This window comes from Vulpes lagopus, chromosome 7, assembly GCF_018345385.1.
Source record: "Vulpes lagopus strain Blue_001 chromosome 7, ASM1834538v1, whole genome shotgun sequence".
NCBI lineage: Eukaryota > Metazoa > Chordata > Mammalia > Carnivora > Canidae > Vulpes > Vulpes lagopus.
The window spans coordinates 58,838,150-58,859,435 of NC_054830.1; the positions used below are offsets into that span (position 1 = coordinate 58,838,150).

The following is a 21,286-nucleotide window of genomic DNA, read 5'->3' on the forward strand; positions in this document are numbered from 1 at the left end:
CGGGGCGGGGCGGGGCCGCGGGGCTGCGCGGGGGGCGGGGCGGGGCGGGGGAGGGGGCGGGGCGGGGCGGGGCTGCGGGGCTGCGCGGGGGGCGGGGCGGGGCGCGGGGGGCGGGGCGGGGCTGCGGGGGAGGGGCCGCGGGGCTGCGCGGGGGGCGGGGCGGGGCGGGGGAGGGGGCGGGGCGGGGGAGGGGCCGCGGGGCTGCGCGGGGGGCGGGGCGGGGCGGGGCGGGGCTGCGGGGCCGGGGCGCGGGGGCGGCGCTGCGGGGCGGGCGGGCCGCGGGCTCCAATGGCTGGGCCGGCGCGGCCGCGGCCCCTTACATAAGCGGGACGTCAATAATTCGCGGGAAAACGCGAAAAAGATGGCGCCCCGCGCCCGGGGGGCCCCTTCCTGAGCGCCGGCCCCTCCCTCCCCGCCCGCCCCGCCCCGCGAGACCCCGACCCCGGCCCCGCGGGCGGACACTCGGCCGGGCCGCCTCCTGCGCCGGGGCGCCGGGTGGGCAGACTGCGGGAGGGACCGGCCGGCGCGCGGGCTCGCGGTAAGCGGGGCGCGCGGGGCCGTCGGCGGGGCCGGGGGGCCGGGGGGCCGGGGCCGGGGCCGGGGGGCGGCGGGGGCGGGCGGGGCGGCCGCAGGGCCGGTCGCTGCCCTGACCTCCCGCGGGCGCCCGGGGACGACCCAGGGCCGGGGCGTGGGGGCCGCGGGGGCCGGGGTCGGGGGTCCGGGGTCGCGGTCCCGCCCGCGCGGCCTCCCGCCCCGAGAGGCCCCGGCCTGAGTGAGCGCCGCGCCCCGCGGGCCGGGCCGGGCCGGGCCGAGCCGAGCCGAGCCGAGCCGACCGGACGCGGCGGCGAACCCGCAGGCAGGCGGCCCTCGCGGGCGGGTTTGAATCAGCCAATGAGCGCGGCGGCGGGCGGGGAGGGCGGGAGGGGGCGCCCGGAGGAAGTGTCGGGTCGGAGCCCGCGGCGGGCCGGGCGGAGGACGGGGGACCCGGCGGGGGGACCCGGCGGGGGACCCGGAGCCCCGCCCCCCGCCCCGCCCCGCCCCGCCCCGCCCCGCCCGCCGCGCACGTGCCCGGACCCGCGCCGTCCCCCGCGGGGCACACGGCAGCCTCCGGCGGGGGAGCCCGGGGCGGTGCAGGGAACAGCCGGGCCGCGCGGGCTCCTGCTCGGGCTCGGGCTCCGCGGAGCGCGCAGGGGCACCGAGCCAGGTGAGCCAGGTGAGCCAGGTGAGCCAGGTGAGCCAGGTGAGCCGGGAGGGGAGGCGGCCTTGGGGCGGCTCCCAAAGCCCGAGATGACACGGGAGCCTCCGAAGGTCTCCGGAGAAACGAGGGAACTGCTGGCGGGGGGAGCCTGCTGGGGAAGCGGGGAGGCGGGAGGCAGGGAGCGACCTGTCCCGGTGCGCTCTGTCCTTCCCCACCCAGGAGCCAGCCTGCGAGCACAAGCCCCCAACAGCGAGGGACTGAATGAAGGGCCCAAGCAAAAGGGAGGCCTCAGATCAGACCGGGCCGGGGACGCGGAAAAGAGGGGCCGGATGCCAGGGCCCACTGGGCTTGCAGGTGGCACACGGCGGCACCTGACTAGTGGGAGAAGTCCAGAGATGCTCGGGGGTCCTGGGACCACCAGTACCAGTGGTACCACTAGCAGGGAGAAGGGAGTGTCTCATAGGGTGGTGACAGAGACAGGTGCGGACGGACACCGTGGCTTGTGATGACTTACTGCCCGGAGCACACTCGCCCCTGAGTGGATTTAGATGTCCCAGAATTGGTTTCCAGGAAGTCACCGCGTAACTGAGAGCAGAAGGGGGGATCACAAAAGACACAAGCGGGCCGTCTGTACCTGGTCACTAGCCACCTGGGAGCTTTCCTTCCCAGATCTCGGGGCGGGGTGGGGGGAGCAAAGACTTCCCGCCGCTCCCCTCCCGGAGAAGGCCTAAGGGGTGAAACTTCAGGTTCCTGAGCCTGGGAGTTCAGGCCGCCTGCGCAGGAGGTGGGAAGAGGGGCAGGGGTGCGGACCAGCGCACCTCACTGAAGCCTTGCCTCTGCCTCCGCCCCACTGGCCACTTCCCTTGCCGGCCCTCAGTTCCTCTGCCTGTGGAATGGGAGTAATAACCTGCCCCCCGCAGGGTTGTCACTAGGATCCAGTGCAATAACAAGCGCCCAGCACACCGTCCCACAGGTTGCGTCCATGGTGGGCTCCTTCCTTCCCCGGATGGACTGTTGGGGCCAGGGAGTGAGGAGTAAAAACCCCGTTCTCTCTCTCTCTTCCAGTGTCAGGGGAAGCTGATGGAGAATCGCACTCTGGACCCAGGGACTCGGGACTCCTATGGTGCCACCAGCCACCTCCCCAACAAGGGGGCCCTGGCAAAAGCCAAGAACAACTTCAAAGACCTGATGTCCAAGCTGACGGAGGGCCAGTACGTGCTGTGCCGCTGGACAGATGGACTGTATTACCTCGGGAAGATCAAGAGGGTAAACTTTCCTCCCCGGCCCCAGTTCCCAGGCTCAGCATCTCTGCTCGTCCTCTGGCCTGGGCCTCCCTTCGTGCCCCTCATGCTCAAAAGATGAATGTGGAAGGAGCCGGAGCCTGCTTGGGCAGGTGCCATCCTCAGGGCTGACATCATGCAGCCAGGGCTTTAGAAAAGAGCTCTACGAGCCCAGAGAACAAAACAAAGTCAGGCTGGAGGGGACCGCAGGTGACCACCTGGCCTGCGCCGTCCTCGGCATTCCCACCAAGCCCTGGTCCCCTGGGCGGGACTGTGTGGCCCCAGGCACCGGGCACACTCTGCCTCTGGAACCACTGTCCTCCCCCTTCCAGCCTGGCTCTGCTTTCTGGAGCACAAGGAGTGGATGGGAGAGGACCTCCATGTCCCAGGGGCTTGTCCCCGGCCACTTTCTCACGTTGCCCCTCCCTCTCCGCGCCCAGGTCAGCAGTTCTAAGCAGAGCTGCCTTGTGACTTTTGAAGATAATTCCAAATACTGGGTCCTCTGGAAGGACATACAGCATGGTGAGTACCCCGAAGGGCCCGGGCTCCCCTGCCCCACCCTGGCCCACTCTCCTCCTCCACTCCCATCTGCCGCCTTCTCTCTGGTACTGCTTGCATCTGCCCTTGTCAGATGGGCCCCCCTGCCCCCCGGCCCACCTGAGGAGATCCGATGACGAGCCTGTTTACACAGAAAGGCACTCGGACGTCTGTCACGCCTGTGATCACTCCCACATCACGGGGGAGGCAGGCCGGTGGAGGAGATGGCTCCGGAAGGTGCTGGGAGAGCTGGGATGCCACTTCGTGCCCGGCTGCACAGGGCTCTGGGTCAGTCCGGGGCCAGGAACGGGGAGGGGCGCTCAGAACTGGCTCCTCTGCGTGTGAGCACAGTGCGCCCGATCCACGTGTGGGGGAAACGAGTGGAGGCAGCCCCAGCCGTGGCGGGAAGCCGAGAAGGCAGGGATGGACCAGGCAGGGCGACGATGGACATGTCTGGGTGGAGCTGGAGCAGCTCCGGGGCTGAGCGGGAGCTGGGTCGGGCACCATCCTGGCCCGCGGAGGGCTGACAGTCCCACCCGCGGCCCCATTCTCCCTTCCCACGGGCATCACAGACCCCACTCATCAGTCACAAGGCTCGTGTTTCCCGCTTGGAGCTCTAAGCTTGGGCTCCGTAGGCCTCGGGCCAAGTTTCAGCTCTGCCACTTGCTTGCTACATGTTCTTGAACAAGTGACACTTCTCTGAGCCTTGGTTTCTTCATCTGAAGAAAGGAGGTGATGACAGCTGTGGCCTCGCAGGGCAGTTGCATGAGACCCTTGGCCCAGGGCTCCTGAGTTGCTGGGAGGCCCTTCCTGAAGAATGTGTTACCGAAAGGAAGGATTTCAAGGCGCCTGCCAAGTGGAGGCCACAGAACCCAGCCAGTTCGCAGAGGCTCCATCCAAGATGTCGTGGCTGATGCGGAGGTGGAGACGCTTCTCCCAGCGCCCCTCGCCCTCAGTTTCTTCTCCCAAGATCCAAAGCACGGAGGAGCTCTTCTCTTGAGTTACCTTCTCACTGAAGGCAACGGAGCGGCCGGGGGAGACCCCCGCAGACATTGGGTGGAGGGCCCCCGGTGCGCCAGGACCCCCGCGGGTGCTGCAGCGTGTCTCCCCAGCCAGAGAACCGTGCGTCCCGGGCAGGACGGAGCCCCCGCTGGCATCGCCGGGAGGACAGCACGAGGCTGAGCAAGCCGCAGGCATGGAGCACTTGATTTCGCTTACTACTTTACTGGCTTACCTCCTTAGGAGTTGAGGGCTTGTCGTGACCCTCAGGGCCATATTGAGGAATAAGAGGCAAGAGACCGCGGAGTCAACAAACATGCCTTGAACACATGTTGTGTGCCACGCGCCGTATGAGGTCCTGGGCACATGGTGATGAGCAGATCACTCGCAGTCGGCTGGGGGAACAAGACAGAAATGCATCACAGCGTATGAATGTATCCGCCCAAGCCTTTCACAGATAGACACGCGTACTCTTCAACAGTAACCAAAAAAGAAATGAGAAAGAACTTGTAGATTAAAAGCAGTTGAACACACTTAAAACTGTTATGACATTTTTATTGAAGAGACAGTTGGAAATGTGAACACTAAGTTTGTTGGTGATATTAAGAAATTGTTTTTAATTTTTTAAGTGCAACAAAAGCACTGTCATTATGTTGTTTTTAAAGAAGAGCATCCTAATCTTTCAGAGTCACATACTGAAACATTTTCAGAAAATGATTAGGGATCTGGGAATTGGTTCAAAATAATATAAGACGGGGAAGTGGGTGGGAATACAGTCAGAAGATTGGCTACGAGTTCTTAATGATGGGAACATGGAGTTTCATTATGACATTGTTACTGGTAACATGAATAAGTGCTTAACAAACTAAATTAGGCAGAAGAGGCAGCGTGATAGGGTCAGAAAGAACAAGGGATTGGGTGTCAAGCAGCCATGGGTTCGAATCCCATTTCTTAGTTCTATTTAACTTTTGGGATTAACTGCTCCGAGCCTCAATTTCCTTGTCTTTAGAATGGGCTACTGATACTAGGCACCTCAGAGTGTTGGGGAGATGCAGCGAGCCGGCCCACAGGGCCTAGGGCCAGGCCCCACACTGAGGGGCGGCTCAGCACCTGGAAGGCGAATCCTGGAATTCCTGCGAGCCAGACCTGACCCTGGAGGGCCCCTGTCTCTCTCTCCCTTTCAGCTGGCGTTCCAGGGGAGGAGCCCAAGTGCAACATCTGTCTGGGGAAGACATCGGGGCCGCTGAATGAGATCCTCATCTGTGGGAAGTGTGGCCTGGGTGAGTGTGGTGAGCAGGGCACGGAGGAGCCCCCCGACGGGTTCCCCACCACTGACCCAGTGGGTGCGTCCCACTGGGGGCTCTCAGCTGGCTTCCCATTTCTGTTGGACCCCGGAGTGACAGGGGCCAGCCTCTGGAGCCCTGGGGAGAGCTGGGGTTCCTAAAAGTGATGTAACGTGCATGGGTCAGAGCTCCCCTCACCCCCTGGCAAGGATGAGTGGAGACGTGGGGCACAGAGGCCCAAGCCAGACTGTCGTGCCAACCCCACTGGGGCCCAGGCTGTCTCCATCGCCTGCCTGGATGCCAGCTCGGCTCGTTGCTGAGCATTGCAGCCAGCCCCTGGCTCCTCCGACTGGCGCTGCCCTCGCTAGCCCTGTGGCCTTAGGGCTGCCGGGCTGGGCCACTGCCTCCCCGCGGGCACTCAGCAGCGCCCCTCTGCCGCAGGTTACCACCAGCAGTGCCACATCCCCAGGGCGGGCAGTGCGGACCGTCCCCTGCTCACGCCGTGGTTCTGCCGCCGCTGCATCTTCGCGCTGGCTGTGCGGGTGAGCCCTCCGTCCTTGCAGCCCCTGCCTTCCCCCGCCTCAGGGGGAAGCCTGGACCCCCTGCACGCAGGCCGACGGCAGGTCCCAGAGCCTGGGCTTGGAGGCAGACGGCGCTGCTGCCACGATGGCAAGCGGGAAGTGGGTGGCCAGGTGCCTTAGCCTCCCCGAGCCTGCTTCCTCAGCAAATGATAAAGTGGATGTGGGTTTGGGGCCAGGGGTAGGGGCCCCCCAATAAATGGTGCTTTGCTATGGAAGGACGAAACCCACGTGAGCACCCACACTCAGTACATACTGGGCGTTGTGGTCACCTTCGTCGTTGGTGTTAGTGCTAATATGATTCCTAAGGGATCCTCCTGGGAGGCAGCGAGGATAGATGCGGGATCCCCGAGACAGGCTTCCTCCGGCCCCGACACTGGAACATCCACGGGGCCCCGCGTCAGCGTTTCCCTCGCCAGCGGCAGGGCGCTGACTCCTGTGGCCGCCCCGGCCCGCCCCGGGCACCCTCCCACCCCGACCCCCGCCACCGTCACCTCCCCCTCCCCGCAGAAGGGCGGCGCGCTGAAGAAGGGGGCCATCGCCAGGACGCTGCAGGCCGTGAAGATGGTGCTGTCCTACCAGCCCGAGGAGCTCGAGTGGGACTCGCCGCACCGCACCAACCAGCAGCAGTGCTACTGCTACTGCGGCGGGCCCGGAGAGTAAGGCCGCGGGGCGGGGCCTCTAGGGGGCGGGGCCTCGCGGGGCTGGGGGCGGGGCTACTGCGGCGGGCCCCGGAGTAAGGCCGCGGGGCGGGGCCTCGGCGGGGCGGGGCCTCGGCGGGGCTGGGGGCGGGGCTACTGCGGCGGGCCCGGGGAGTAAGGCCGCGGGGCGGGGCCTCGAGGGGGCGGGGCTACTGCGGCGGGCCCGGGGAGTAAGGCCGCGGGGCGGGGGGCGGGGCTACTGCGGCGGGCCCGGGGAGTAAGGCCGCGGGGCGGGGCTAGGGGCGGGGCCTCGGCGGGGCGGGGGGCGGGGCTACTGCGGCGGGCCCGGAGAGTAAGGCCGCGGGGCGGGGCTACTGCGGCGGGCCTGGAGAGTAAGGCCGCGGGGTGGGGTTATGGGCGGGGCCTCGGCGGGGGGCGGGGCTTGCTCGGGGCGGGTTAGGGGCGGGGCCTCGGCGGGGCGGGGCTACTGCTACTGCGGCAGGCCTAGAGAGTAAGGCCGCGGGGCGGGGCCTCGGCGGGGGGCGGGGCTTCTACGGGGCGGGGCGGGAGAGTAAGGCTCGGGGCGGGTTAGGGGCGGGGCCTAGGCGGGGCGGGGCTACTGCGGCGACCCGGGGAGTAAGGCCGCGGGGCGGGGCCTCGGCGGGGGCGGGACTACTGCCACTGCGGCGGGCCCGGAGAGTAAGGCCGCGGGGCGGGGCCGCGGCGGGGGCGGGGCTGGGGGCGGGGCTACTGCCACTGTGGCGGGCCCGGAGAGTAAGGCCGCGGGGCGGGGCTGGGGGCGGGGCCTCGGCGGGGCGGGGGGCGGGGCTACTGCGGCGGGCCCGGGGAGTAAGGCCGCGGGGCGGGGCCTCGAGGGGGCGGGGCTACTGCGGCGGGCCCGGAGAGTAAGGCCGCGGGGCGGGGCTGGGGGCGGGGCTACTGCGGCGGGCCCGGAGAGTAAGGCCGCGGGGCGGGGCTAGGGGCGGGGCCTCGGCGGGGCTGGGGGCGGGGCTACTGCGGCGGGCCCGGGGAGTACGGCCGCGGGGCGGGGCTGGGGGCGGGGCCTCGGCGGGGGCGGGGGGCGGGGCTACTGCGGCGGGCCCGGGGAGTAAGGCCGCGGGGCGGGGCCTCGAGGGGGCGGGGCTACTGCGGCGGGCCCGGAGAGTAAGGCCGCGGGGCGGGGCTACTGCGGCGGGCCTGGAGAGTAAGGCCGCGGGGTGGGGTTATGGGCGGGGCCTCGGCGGGGGGCGGGGCTTGCTCGGGGCGGGTTAGGGGCGGGGCCTCGGCGGGGCGGGGCTACTGCTACTGCGGCAGGCCTGGAGAGTAAGGCCGCGGGCGGGGTTATGGGCGGGGCCTAGGCGGGGGGCGGGGCTTCTACGGGGCGGGCCGTGAGAGTAAGGCTCGGGGCGGGTTAGGGGCGGGGCCTAGGCGGGGCGGGGCTACTGCGGCGGCCGGGGGAGTAAGGGCGCGGGCGGGGTTATGGGCGGGGCCTAGGCGGGGGGCGGGGCTTCTACGGGGCGGGCCGTGAGAGTAAGGCTCGGGGCGGGTTAGGGGCGGGGCCTAGGCGGGGCGGGGCTACTGCGGCGGCCCGGGGAGTAAGGCCGCGGGGCGGGGCCTCGGCGGGGGGCGGGGCTTCCACGGGGCGGTTGGCTGGCGGCCGGGATGCTGTGGAGGCGATTCCCGCCCCGACTGCAGGACGAGCCCGAGTGGCTCTTCCCGGGCTGGGTCTGCATGTAGCCTTGGGCGACTGAGCCTGCTCCGCTGGGCTGACCGCCCCAGGCACTGTGGCAGGGGCCACAGCAGTGACAGATGAGGTCTCTGCCCGCAGGACGCAGCCTGCAGGAGGCCCTGAGGCCGTGAGGTCCTGAACCTTAGCCCCACGCTCCTGACAAGTCCTCGGGTCTGGAGGCTGGGCTTACCTAGGCTAGCTGGGTAATTTGGGCAAATCCCGTGAAGTCCTTCGTCTCCTAGGTGGGATTGACAGTCCCGGCCTCCCCAACTTCCCTGAGCGTGCGAAGCTCTATGGGATGGCGGGGAGAAGTGCGTATAGCAGCGGGCCGGTGGCTGTCGGTGCCGGCTGGGCACAGTGGCCCCGGGGTGGTTGTTAGAAATGCCCCTCCCAGGGGCTCCCCCAGTGATTGAGCAGGTCTGGGGTGGACTAAGGAATCCATAGGTTAGCCTAGATCCCAGGTGATGGTGATGCACACAGTCCAGGGACCTCACCTGGCACGTTGTGAACAAAGCCTAGGTTGTCCTTAAGGAAGAACTACTTTGCCCTTCGTTCGTATTCAGTGAATAGTCGTTGACTGGCCCCGACGGGGTAGGCACAGCACTGGGTAAGGAAGACCAGGTGTGGTGCTGCCCATGGAGCATACGGGGCCATCGGTCTCCCACGAGGCCTCCCGGGCAAACCTGTCCACTTTGGTGGTGTTTGAGAAGCAGCGTGGGGGGCGCAGAGGTGGGGGCTTAGGCAGAGGTGAAGAGCGTAGGCTTTGAAGTGAGGAAGGCCGGGATTGAGCCACCACCCACCACTTGCCTCCTGAGTGACCTTGCACAAGCCGTTTAAGCTTAGGATCTCAGGCTCGTCTCTTGCCAGACGGGGAGATCAGACTAGCATGAGCCTGCTCCCTGGGCCTCCCCTGGCGCGGCCTCGGTGCTCGGTAACCGTGGGTTCTCTTCCTTTCCCCCGGTGGAGAGCAAGTTTGTGTTGGGAGAAGTGGCTGAGGCTGACGCCCGGCCTGGAGGGTGGGCCTGGCTGACCCTGGCTCCTCTGGCTCTCCAGGTGGTACCTGCGGATGCTGCAATGCTACCGGTGCAGACAGTGGTTCCACGAGGCCTGCACGCAGTGCCTCAATGAGCCCATGATGTTCGGGGACCGGTAGGTGCTCATCTGGCCCGGCACCCTCGGGAGTGGGAGGGCGGATGGGGGTGCATGCGCGGACGGCCGGGGGCAGCAGTGCTTCCCCACTGCCTGCCAGGCCCTCCGCAGGCGGGGTCTCTGAGCGTGGGCACCTGTGTAAGGGAGGCAGCTCGGGGTGAGGCCCTTCTCGGTAGAGGAACGTGCCAGGCCACGGCTCCAGCTGCCATGGCCTTGTGGGGGGACCTTTGGCAACGCCCCACCTTCCCTAAGCCCTTGGGAGGAGGATGACTGATCTGGCTGCTACTGGGCGGGGTGAAGCTGTCAAAGGCACACGAGTGTCGCACTGGATACCGTGTGTCCTGGTTGACGTGGTGCGTTTGTGACCGAGCGTAGCGCGTGTGAGCGGGCGTGGGGGGGAGGAGGGCGCCCAGCGCAGCCCAGTCCCCGCAGCCCCCGCAGCCCCCGCAGCCTCCGCCACTCGCCCCCAGCTCCTCGTGCTCCAGGATCCGGACATGGGGAGCAGCTTAGGTGGAGGGGAGGTGGGGTATGGGGCCTCCGTCCTGCCGCCACCCTGGGGACTGGGGTCGAGGACGGCCCAGGGGAAGGCAGGGGGGAGCACGGGTGGGCATCAGCCCTCCCAGCACAGCCCCGTCTCCACCCGCCCTTCCAGGTTCTACCTGTTTTTCTGCTCCGTGTGCAACCAGGGCCCCGAGTACATCGAGCGACTGCCCCTCCGATGGTGAGAGGCCGGGGCTTGGCCCGCCCGCCCCGTCCCCCCCCAGCCGCTCCGCTCCCACCTCCCTCCGGGAACCACTGCGTGTGCAGCCAGCAGGCCAGCCTCGCCCCTGCCCTTCAGCCCCGGGGCTGCCTCCTCACCCAGCCCCACCTACCTGCCCCCCTGCCCAGGGTGGATGTGGTGCACCTGGCCCTCTACAACCTGGGGGTGCAGAGCAAGAAGAAGTACTTCGACTTTGAGGAGATTCTGGCCTTTGTCAACCACCACTGGGAGCTCCTGCAGCTCGGCAAGGTACGCAGATCTGCGGGCTGAGAGTCGGGCGCCCGTCGGAGGCCCGCGGGCTGGGAGGACGACCCAGAGTCTCTCAGCTGCGCCCCCCCCCCCCAGTCCAGGCTCCGAGCCGCGCCCTGCAAGCAGCTTCCTGACCCGGCTCTGGCAGCGGGCAGGCTGGGGCCTCGCAGACCGGGCAGCAGGGGCTGGGGGTGGGTCTGAGCTGAGCAGGGCCCTGGGGGGGCGGGGAGCCAAGGGGCCTGCAGCCTGCTGGTGCCCCTCTCGGGCCTGGGAGACTGGGGGTGGCGGAGGTGGAGAGCCCCTGGCGGAGGCTGAGCCAGGACCCGACCTGCCTCTCCGGGCGGGGAGCCGCGCCCCGTTCCCCAACCACCACCTGAATCCTCTCCGCCAACCTGGGGCGAGGTGTCGGCTCTACTGACTGCCCCAAGTCCTTCCTTGATGAGACAGGAATTTACAAAAGAAAAACAGAAAAAGACTTTTAACGCTGTGCGTAAAGACCTATGACGAGAAAAACAGAAAAAGACCTATGACGCTTTTCGTGTAACGTCTTCCATTGTGGCGTTGATTATTTATAAGACATTTATGTTGTCGGGGCGCCTGGGCAGCCGACTCTTGGTTTTCGGCTCTGGTGGTGATCTCGGGGTCCTGGGACGGAGCCCCGTGTGTCGGGCTCTGTGCTCGGCGGGGAGTCGGCTTTAAATCTTTAAGAGAAAATCTTTAAAAGAAAAAGGCATATGTAGTGTAAAGCCTTAAAAGACAGGTAGAGCAGGTATTTTTACTAACATTTTTTTCTGATTTATAAAAAGAACATACTGTTCCTGGTAGGAAAATTGTTAAGTGCAACAAAGTACACTTTAAAAAAAAATCATCCAGGGGCGCCTCGGGGCTCAGTTGAGTGTCTGACTTGATCTCAGCTCAGGTCTCGATCTCGGGTCTTGAGTTCGGGCCCTGCGCTGGGCCCCATGCTGGGGGGGAGCCTACTAAGGACAAAATCATCCATACTCCCCGTCACACCGCGCAGAAACAGCTGCCAGGGATGTATTCCATCGTTTTTTCTATGTTTTTCCTGGGCTTCTGTTATACAGTATGTAAAATTTTAAATCACTTTTTTTCACTTTATATCATAAATACTTTTCCGTACTCTGAAAGAGCTTTCACCCGCATGTTTAAGGGCCCCACTGGTTTCCACCACGGTTGACTTACTGCTTTCCTTCCTTTGGGCAGGTTCCCTGCCTCTCACTGGGAACGACGCTGCACTTAAAGCTTTGCCTGTGTTGCGCGTTCCGTCCCCGTGATAGAGCCCATGCGGTGGCATTGCCGGGTCAAGGGCATGGGCCTTCTTCAACCTTTTTTTTTTTTAAGAGTTTATTAGAGAGCAAATGATGGCACAAGAGAGAGAACCAGTGGGGGTGGAGGAGTAGAGACAGGAGAAGCAAACTCCCCGCTGAGCAGGGACCCCCCCAAGCCCCCGACTCGGGGCCCATCCCAGGCCCCTGATCATGTCCTGAGCTGAAGGCAGACACTCCACTGACAGAGCCACCCCGGCGCCCCATCGAACCTCTTAATCCATTTAGGATGGGAGTTAACTCCCCCATTTCCCAGTGGAGACCTGAGCTCAGAGAGGAGGAAAGACCTAGGATCCCAGAAGTCTGGGTCCTCACTCGGAGATTGCAGGGAGGGAGGGGACGGGGCTCGTGGGCCTGGGTCTCACTCTCCTGCTGGCTGCTCCCCCTCAGCTCACCAGCACCCCCGTGACGGACCGAGGACCACATCTCCTCAATGCGCTGAACAGTTACAAAAGTCGGTGCGTGCAGGGAAGGGAGGGAGTGTGTGGGGCCCCACAGGTGGAACTGGGTACAAAGCACCTCCCTGCCTCGGGGCCTTTGCTCAAGCTGCGCTCCAGCCTGGGTCTCCCACCCCTGTCTCTGGCTCCATAAGTCCCACCCGTCCTTTCAGATTCGGGGAGCACCCCACCTCTTTTGTGATGTGCCCCCAACCGCTGCTGCAGCTTCATGCGTCAGTCCTGGGCTCTGCTTCCTGGGGGAGCACCCCTGCTCTCTGAGGGCCGCTCCTCTCTGACCGTCTGTGGTTCAGGGCCGGGCACTGGAAGGTCCATTCATCCCATCCCCGTGGTCATCCTCACCCGTCCCCAGCCCGTGTCTTCCCCCCCAGGCTCCTGAGTCCTCAGCACACGACAGCCACAGACCTGGCTGACACTGCCCACCTCCCATGACCCTGATCCTCTGCTTGATTTGTTCTGGGCATCGGCCGTCCTGAACCCGCTGCTCTCCGGCTCAGGGGGTCTGCTCAGCTCTCTGTGGACCGGAGCGCTCTTCCGTCCCCTTCAGTCCTTTGTCCCCCCGATGGCATTGCTTGAACTGCTGCCCCGTCAGCCCTTTGTAGGTCCTGAGCACGCAGCACTCGGACCACTGATCCGAGTAGGTCCCTGTGTAGGACCCTGAGTGGTCCCCCCTCGTGGGGTGGGGCCCGGACACAGTCCTGCTCTTGAGCAGTGGGGCTCCTGCCCTCGTGGTGGCTTCCCTGTGGACGGGTGCTGGGGGAGGACTGTCGGAGCCACCCCTCACCTGGCAGCTCACCTGGAAGGAGGAGGGACATGCCCGCAGGTGTTTGCAGTCTCCTGAGGAGACCAGAAAGCAGAATGGTGTGGAAGCGGTGTGTGGGCCCTGCAGTTCCCTGCGAACTAGAGGAGGCCTTCCTGTAGGAGGTGCCCTGGGGCTGCTTGAGCCGAGAAGAGGGGCAGGAGCTGCTAGAACCAAGGGGGGCAGGGAGGAGCCCCCAGCCGCATCCCCGCCCAGCCCGGGCCCCATTGCCTTGAGGAACCCGTGTCGTGTCTGCGGGACCCGGACCTCAGCTCTGGGCGCAGGGAGGCTGCACTCGCCTCCCGGGAGGAGGACCCACAGGCCCCAGAGCTTTCTCTCCCATCCCCCGCAGGTTCCTGTGTGGCAAGGAGATCAAGAAGAAGAAGTGCATCTTCCGTCTGCGCATCCGCGTGCCCCCCAACCCGCCTGGGAAGCTGCTGCCTGACAAGGGCCTGGTGCCCACAGACGGCGGCGCCGCCTCGGAGCTGCGCAAGAGAGGAAGGAGCAAGCCCGGGTCAGTGCCTGGGCGCCCAGCTCGGGGTCCCCACCCCCCAGCCGCAGCCCCAGGACGGCTGTGCCAGGCCGCAGAGTCCGGGAGGCCGTGGAGGCTGGGAGGCTGGGGGCCGGGGGCTGGAGGCCGTGGAGGCCGGGGGCTAGAGGCTGGAGGCCAGGAGGCCAGGGGCTAGAGGCTGGAGGCCGTGGAGGCCGGGGGCTAGGGGCTGGAGGCCGTGGAGGCCGGGGGCTGGAGGCCGCGGAGGCCACGGAGGCCGGGGGCTAGAGGCTGGAGGCCGGGGGCCAGAGGCCGCAGGGTCTGGAGGCTGGAGGCCGTGGAGGCCGGGGGCTAGGGGCTGGAGGCCATGGAGGCCGGGGGCTGGGGGCTGGAGGCCGCGGAGGCTGGGGGCTGGGGGCCGGAGGCCGCAGGGGCTAGAGGCCGGAGGCCGTGGAGGCCGGGGGCTAGAGGCTGGAGGCCAGGAGGCTGGGGGCTGGAGGCTGGAGGCCAGGGGCTAGAGGCTGGGGGCCAGGGGCTGGGGGCCCACGCGGCCTCGGCCACTGATCCGGCCTCTGTCCCGCGCCCGCCCTGTTGTGTGGCTTGGGGGGAAGCCAAGCCGTGGGGCGCAGTCGCTGGGCCAGGACGAGGCAGTGAGCGCCGGGGCTCAGCGCAGCCCCTCACCCTGGGCGTCGGTCGGAGCGTCCTGCGTCCTGCCCTGTCCGCGGCTCCGCCCGCCCGCCCCAGCGCCTGTGCCCCCCGCACCGCTGTGCCCCCGCCCCCTCCCTCCGGCCTTCAGGCTCTGACCCGTCCCCCCCTTCTGTCTCCACAGTCTGTTGCCTCACGAGTTCCAGCAGCAGAAAAGGCGAGTTTATAGAAGAAAAAGATCAAAGTTTTTGCTGGAAGATGCTATTCCCAGTGTTAGTTTCTTGTTTTCTTGCTCTCCACATCCACGCGCAGGGTCGGACCGTTGGGGGCTCCCGAGCAGGGCACGGCCCCCCAGGCCCTGGGGGCCTCCCGCACATCCCTTAAAGAGCAGACGCCGGCACGACCGCTGCCTTGGGTCCCCAAGCTGTCCAGGAGGCCGAGGGGCGGGGCGGCGGTGCCAGGGCCTCCTCGAGGGCGGGAGCATGCCGCGGCCGTGGGGGGCGCTAGCACCGGCCCAGCCGCCCCCTGTCCCCCGCCCGCGCCCCGGTCTGCGGGCTGTCCCCGGGCACCGTCAGCAGCTCAGGTGACAGGCCCTGGCGGGCCCGCTCCCGGGCGGCGGCGCTGCAGAGCCAGAGAGGAGGGTGCCCGGAGCCCCAGGCCTGGGACCGCGTGGCCCTCAGTGGGGGCGGGCGCCGAGCGGCCTGAGCTCACTGCCCCTGCTGTGTCCGCAGAGCGACTTTACCTCCGCCTGGAGCACCAACCACCACCTGGCCAGCATCTTTGACTTCTCGCTGGATGAAATTCAGAGCTTAAAAAGGTAACAGGAGGGCCCCTGGCGCTCGGGGGGCAGGCTCGCTCCAGCTCAAGGGGTCGCAGCGTCCCCAGCCTCGCCCGGACCCCCGGCCCCACCCCCCTGCAGCCCCTCCTGCTTCCCCCTTTGTGCCCCGTGCTCCTTCCTCCGGGGGCCTTCCCGACGCCCCCCGGTGTTCCCACCTCACCCCGCCCTTGGTACACGTCAGGGAGGGCCTTGCACCCTCCGCTGCTTCGTTCCCAAACGCCTGAAGGTCCTGCAGCGCTTCCCGGAGGAGGGGAGGGCTTGGGTCCCTCAGGCCCGGCTGCAGCGCCTCCGTAGCGGTCACTGACCGCGGCCTTAGCAGCGCCGTCGGGCACCCCGAGCCCCCTGGCCTGTGCGTGCCTGGCTGTGATGAGGCTGCAGCAGGTGCGGCGGAGGCAGGCCCTTCGGGTCTGTTTGGCAGCAGGTGTGGGGGGCCCGCTCGTCGGGGCGTCCCGGGGCTCCTGCTCGGGCGGCCGGCTGGGCACCGGGTGGGCCGGCCCAGGAGCAGCAGCGCCCGGAGGGGAGGCCCCGCGGCGGAGGCTCACCCTCTGCCCCCCGTCAGTGCCAGCTCAGGCCAGACCTTCTTCTCAGACGTGGACTCCACGGACGCCGCCAGCACCTCGGGCTCGGCTTCCACCAGCCTGTCCTATGACTCCAGGTGAGCCGGGGGCAGGAAGGCCTGTGGTCCCGGTCCCCCCACCGCCCCGCGGGCCTCGCCTGGGCCCTGGAGCCGCCGGCCTGTGCGCAATGGAACCGTCGGGCCCGAGCCACGGAGCCTGGTCTGTGCAGGGGACCCGCTCCCCGGCTGCCGCCCCGGGCTGTCCTGGGTCACCGAGGGAAGGAGCCATCGCTCTGGAGGCCTGGAGGGGGCAGGCACCGCGGGGTGCGCTGGGGCGGGCAGGGGCCCTGGGGACCAGCCGGTCCTCGGCGGCCCCGCATCCTGGCATCTGCCCGCATCCCTCCTCCCGCATCCTGGGCTCGCGAGCTCTGTGGGGCTCGGGTCCTGTTCCCAAGCGCCTCCTTCATGTGCGTCGTACCTGCACCACCCCTTTCCGTCCCCGTGTGTGCGTGGCACACGCGCCTCCCTGTCCGCAGCCCGGGCTCTGGCCATCAGGCTCCCGGCTCCTCGGGGCGGTGCAGGCAGGGCCCCTCGGGACGCTGGGGACCCCGATCGCTGCTCCGGGCTGGGCTCAGGGCCCCCTGCCTCGCCCCTGCAGGCGGACGGTGGGCAGCCGCAAGAGGAAGCTGGCGGCCAAGGCATACGTGCCGCTGCGGGCCAAGCGGCGGGCGGCCGAGCCGGGCGGACGCTGCCCCTCCGACAGCAGCGCAGAGGCGGCGTCGGGCCCCGAGCGGCCGGACGAGGGCATCGACAGCCACACGTTCGAGAGCATCAGCGAGGACGACTCGTCCCTGTCCCACCTCAAGTCCTCCATCACCAACTACTTCGGCGCGGCCGGGCGCCTGGCCTGCGGGGAGAAGTACCAGGTGCTGGCGCGGAGGGTCACGCCCGAGGGCAAGGTCCAGTACCTGGTGGAGTGGGAGGGCACCACCCCCTACTGAGCAGCCCCGGGGCGGCGGCTCCTCGGGCCCCCAGCCCCCAGACTGTTGACCCGTGACCCCGGCTCCACGACCCCCGCCCGAGGCCGTCCTCCTCCGTGTCCCGCCGTCCCCGCGCCTCTCTCCCGCGCGTGGGTGTGTTCACCACCTCCCCCGCAGGGCTGGCCTCCCCTGAGGTCCCCGGTGTCCCCGCACCTGACCCGGGGGTCACTCTGGGAGAGCAAGGACCTCTAAGCACGGCCTTCCTGCCTGGCCCAGCCCGGCCGTGAGGGCGCGTGATGCCCCTGTGACAGCCCACGCAGCAGGGACCCAGGGCCAGGGCCTCAGGCGTCAGGCTGGGTCTCTGCCTCAAAGGCGCCCACGCCGCAGCCCCATCAGAGGCCGTGAGGCCGGGCCCGCGGGTGCTCCTCTCCCCGGCCTCGCATCCGCCGTGGCACTGGGGGTGCCTTGGAGACCCGCGGGCCAGGGAGGGAAGCGGGAGGCAGGGAGGCCGGGCCCCGCAACCCCCCCCCAGCCCCCCGGCCCAGCCCCGCCACACACGGCCACACAGTACACACCCACAGACGCCGCCATCACACGTGTGCTCTCACCCTCCAGGACCACACCCCCCCACGCACACACAGACCATGCACATGCACCGTGCAGCATACGTGTACACACGCACACACCGCGCGGCATACGTGTACACACGGACCACACACCATGCAGCTTGCGTGTACACACACACACACACACACACACACACACCCCACACGAGCTCCCGCTCCCGCTCCCTCTGTGCCAGCCTGGTTCCTGCCCTCGGCTCTCCCTTGGCCTCTTCAGTGCTGCAACTAAATGTGAAAGTCCAGCCTCTGCCCCTTCTTTCAGCCCTGAACGGTGGAGGCCCCGCACAGAGTGGAGCTCAGAGGACTCGGGCCCCTTCCTATCCCCTGCTGTGCCCTGAGATTGACAATCACTTTTTGGGACAGGTTGGGATTTTTAACGGGCTTGCGTTACTCAGCGCTCTCCAAGGGAAGCCTCTGTCAGTGGGAGCATAAATAGAATTCTTAGAACTGACGTTACGACTCATCCCCATCTGGAGGAAAACCAAAAATGAGAAGAGGAGGGGACCCCTCATTTTTGCTGCTTCCAGAGCTATTAGAAGCTGACTCACATGACAGGAAAGTAGAAAGAAGTGCCTTCACGAGGGCAAGGGCGACCAGCCGGGGGCCAGCCCTGCCAGCCGCTGCTGTGGCCTCCTCGGCCGCGCGCCACAGGCTGCCAGCAGCAGGGCGAAGGTGGATGAACGAGGGGTGGCGGGCCCGGGGAGCTGGTTTTTCCTTTGCTGGGCTCAGCCCCTCCCGACCCGCGAGCACCCGGGGAGTCCGAGATTGTTCGGATGCCCCGGCCTCGGACCTCAGGCCTCCAGTGCCTTCCACACAGGACCTCACCTCCTGCACGTGGCCCGCCCCCTTCCCTCTGCTTCCCTGGCGCGACCCAGGCAGGGAACAGCTGGGGCGGGCCCCTTCCCTCCCTTCTCAGCCCCACAGCTGCCCCCAACTGTTCAGCTGCCCCCCCCAGCTGAAGCCCCCAACTGGGGCCGGATGGAAGGGGAGCTGAGAAGCCAGCCCCCAGCCCCGCAGGGGTGTGGGACCTCGGGATCCAATCTGTGGCTTCCTGCCTGGCTTCAGAGGGCACAGCCACCCCCCAGGCCGGCTTTCCAGGCTTCCGAGGAAGCGCAGGATGAGCGCGGCCCCGCGGCCACTGCACCTTCTCTCCTCAAGCCCCAGGGAGGCTCTGGGCTCGAAGGGGGGGCCGGGGCCTTCCTCACTTGGGATGTCAGCCTAAGGCCTAGCAGGGCCACCCTGACTCCACATCCCAGCATTTCATTCATACCAGTTAATAGCTGCATTACTGCCAACTGACCTTATAACCCTGTGCACCTTTGAAAAGATTTATGGTTTTGAATTGCTGCTTTTAATAACATTTGTTATATTAAAGTTATAATTAATGTGCCTGGTTTATAATTTAAAAGCTCCTTTTGATAAATTAACTACCTTCCCCCTGGTGAATCAACCATCAGCTCTGGTCTTGGTTTCCTGGAAACTGAGAAGGGATGACAGGACCCCACCTGGCCACGCGCCACTCCAATACCTGCCTCCCTCCTTCTCCCCAGTGCTCTCACCCTTACCACCGGCAGGACGTGGGACTTCTTTTCTGTGAATACCTGACCCACGAGGGCAAAAAGCATCAGCTGAGGGCCATGGAGAAGTAAAAGATGGGAAGCGACCTTAGGAACGGACCTCACTAAAACACTCCCGTGCAGCCACCGTACCTGCTCAAGGCGCACGGGCACCAGCCCTGGAAGCTGCAGTTAACTCCAGGCCGGTCTCTGCTAGTCCTAACTCCGAGCACCTGGGGCAGGTTCCCTTGTTTCCCGCACCCTTCCCCTGCCAGCAATAGTCCCTGAAGTCAGCTCCCAGGTGAGAGGAAACCCTTTCACATACGAATGTGATGGGTTATTACCTTAAACTTGTCTAAATTTGGGACAGTTTGAACAGAGAAATATCGACATGAAGGGACAGGGAAAAGCCCGTGATAGGGAGGGGCGGGTCACAGGTTCACGTAGATTCTGCCTCTCGGGTAAAGGGTGGCCTGTTCGTCCCCCTGAGTTTTAACGTCTGCACTCAGAATTCTTCACTAGCGGTGGCTCCCACTTTCTTCGCCCAAGCTTTCTGCTTTGGCCTTTTAACTGCCCGTAGAACAAAACCACAACTGGAGCCAGGGTGGGGTAAGGGGGTGGGATTATTCTTTGCGCTGAAATCACTGTAATGGCACGAAAAGTACATGGTCTGAGGTGTCAAGAGACCTGGGTTCTAGTCCAGGTTCCAAAGTGAACAGCTGTACAGACCTGAGATCAGTCGCCCTTCCCAGGCTGAAGAGTGCCTGGTCCTTTGGGGTCTAGATTAGTGATTACAGATTTACAACATTTACCTTTCAAGTTCAGGAGCAAGAAATCAGAATTCTCAGAAATTCCCTAAATCATTAAGTTTTTCTTAAAATACTTGAAACATTTTTCGTATTTTCCCCATTATCACAGTTAGCTGGAAAAACTGTAACAAATAGAAATATTAAGCTCAGGAGTATTTTCAAGGAACTGTAGCTTAGAGGGAATATTTAAACCCTGGAAATTGGGATCCCTGGGTGGTGCAGCGGTTTGGCGCCTGCCTTTGGCCCAGGGCGCGATCCTGGGGACTCGGGATCGAATCCCACGTCGGGCTCCCGGTGCATGGAGCCTGCTTCTCCCTCTGCCTGTGTCTCTGCCTCTCTCTCTCTCTCTCACTGTGTGCCTATCATAAAAATAAATAAAAAATAAATAAACCCTGGAAAAATCATGCAACGTTATTGGATAGTATTCAAGGAACGTAATGTTCAAATATCTTAGCAAGGTTAAGGATCCACAGAATCGTGTGTCAAAATTGCTAAATTAAAATTTATTTTGTTTCCAAAGCTTATCTCTTCAAACAAAGCTCACAGGACTTGTATAAAGTAAACTGTGTATATAAACTTATCTGCAAAAATAGCTCAGTTTGTAGCAGACGATGCTAGATGCACACCTGGGGCACGGCAGCAGCCGCAAGCAAGGCTGAGTCTACGGCAGTCCTCTCCCTCCTGCACGCTCCGGCCGGTTCCTTCACCCTCAACTCCGCGTGGTGGGGTTTCTCGCTCTTGTTTTCTCTCATAAAGATGGATTCCCTCAAACCAGTTAACATCTGTACCCTCCTAAGCTTTAGTATTCACAGAGAATTTATTATTTTTCTCATTTCCTCAAGCAATTTATCTGGGGATTATGGATTCAAAAGACAGACCTTTCCTGAGAAACGCTGGGAAGCCATGCCTGCGTGGAGCCGCTAGTCCAGGCCCTAGCCCAGCCCCACAGCACCACTCGTGGGGACAGGGCCTAGGGGAGGTAGGCTGGGAGTCATGCACACGTGCAAAATCTAGGCAACTCCTCTACATCTGTTCCCTCGTGTGCAGGAGGAGGATCCTGTCACCAGCCCCCAGAACTGCAGGGTAACTACAACCCTTCTCCTAGAGTTGGCTACAGCAGGCTCCCTGGGCATCTGGTCTGTGAAGGGACATGTCCCACTTCTCCGAAGGAGGCAGTAAGAGCATCAGCTCTAGAATCGGACACGGGAGTTCACAGCCTCCTGCCACCTAAGTGTCACGTGCTCTGATCTCAGGAGTTAGCTGCCAGTCGAGGAGAACATGGAGTTAGAAGGATAAAATACAGCCGCAGCCCGGGGGCTCAGCAGTTGAGCGACCCCCGGGTCCTGGGATCGAGTCCCGCATCAGGCCCCCTGCAAGGAGCCTGCTTCTCCCTCTGCCTGTGTCTCTGCCTCTCTCTCTCTCTGTGTCCCTCATGAATAAATAAATAGAATTAAAAAAAAAAAAAAGGATAAAATATCGTGGAGACCTGAGGAGAGCAGAGGCAGGGAGCCGGTGTCTGTCTTCTCCTGTCCATGTCCTGCAGCCAGCTGTGCCCAAGGCAGCCAGAGTCCCCCAGGAAACAGCCTTCCGTGCGCAGGCAGCACAGGTGCCCCGATGAAGGCCAGAGATGGGGAGAAGACCTCCTTTGGAACTAGTCCCACTTTAAGAAAGTTAAAAAAAAAAAAGAAAGTTCAAAGGAGGGGATCCCTGGGTGGCGCAGCAGTTTGGCGCCTGCCTTTGGCCCAGGGCGCGATCCTGGAGACCCGGGATCGAATCCCACGTCGGG

The 21,286-nt window shown here is 65.1% G+C and overlaps 1 protein-coding gene across 6 annotated transcripts; it reads left to right on the forward strand.

The window, feature by feature from the left end:
• Positions 1 to 246: 246 nt before the first annotated feature.
• PHF19 (PHD finger protein 19) lies at positions 247 to 18,522 on the forward strand. 6 transcript variants are annotated; one of them, XM_041761964.1, is made up of 15 exons: positions 247 to 538; positions 2,264 to 2,464; positions 2,919 to 3,000; positions 5,199 to 5,294; positions 5,739 to 5,839; positions 6,386 to 6,534; positions 9,299 to 9,394; positions 10,047 to 10,115; positions 10,283 to 10,403; positions 12,140 to 12,207; positions 13,356 to 13,517; positions 14,323 to 14,410; positions 14,870 to 14,955; positions 15,536 to 15,631; positions 16,191 to 18,522. In XM_041761964.1, exons 2-15 carry the CDS (start codon positions 2,279 to 2,281, stop codon positions 16,531 to 16,533), a joined length of 1,743 nt encoding a protein of 580 aa, XP_041617898.1. In that variant the 5' UTR covers positions 247 to 538; positions 2,264 to 2,278; the 3' UTR covers positions 16,534 to 18,522. The 6 variants fall into 6 exon arrangements, with proteins under 6 accessions (XP_041617898.1, XP_041617903.1, XP_041617902.1 ...); XM_041761969.1 differs by having other exon boundaries at positions 15,565 to 15,631; positions 16,191 to 16,323; XM_041761968.1 differs by lacking the exon at positions 247 to 538 and adding an exon at positions 985 to 1,222.
• Positions 18,523 to 21,286: the final 2,764 nt, after the last annotated feature.

Bases quoted from the DNA above. Each gene is read 5' to 3' on its own strand.
- PHF19 (XM_041761964.1), top strand. From the start codon at position 2,279: ATGGAGAATCGCACTCTGGACCCAGGGACTCGGGACTCCTATGGTGCC. The intron at 5,840-6,385 runs GTGAGCCCTCCG...CCCTCCCCGCAG, and splicing joins TCTTCGCGCTGGCTGTGCGG to AAGGGCGGCGCGCTGAAGAA. The intron at 15,632-16,190 runs GTGAGCCGGGGG...TCGCCCCTGCAG, and splicing joins AGCCTGTCCTATGACTCCAG to GCGGACGGTGGGCAGCCGCA.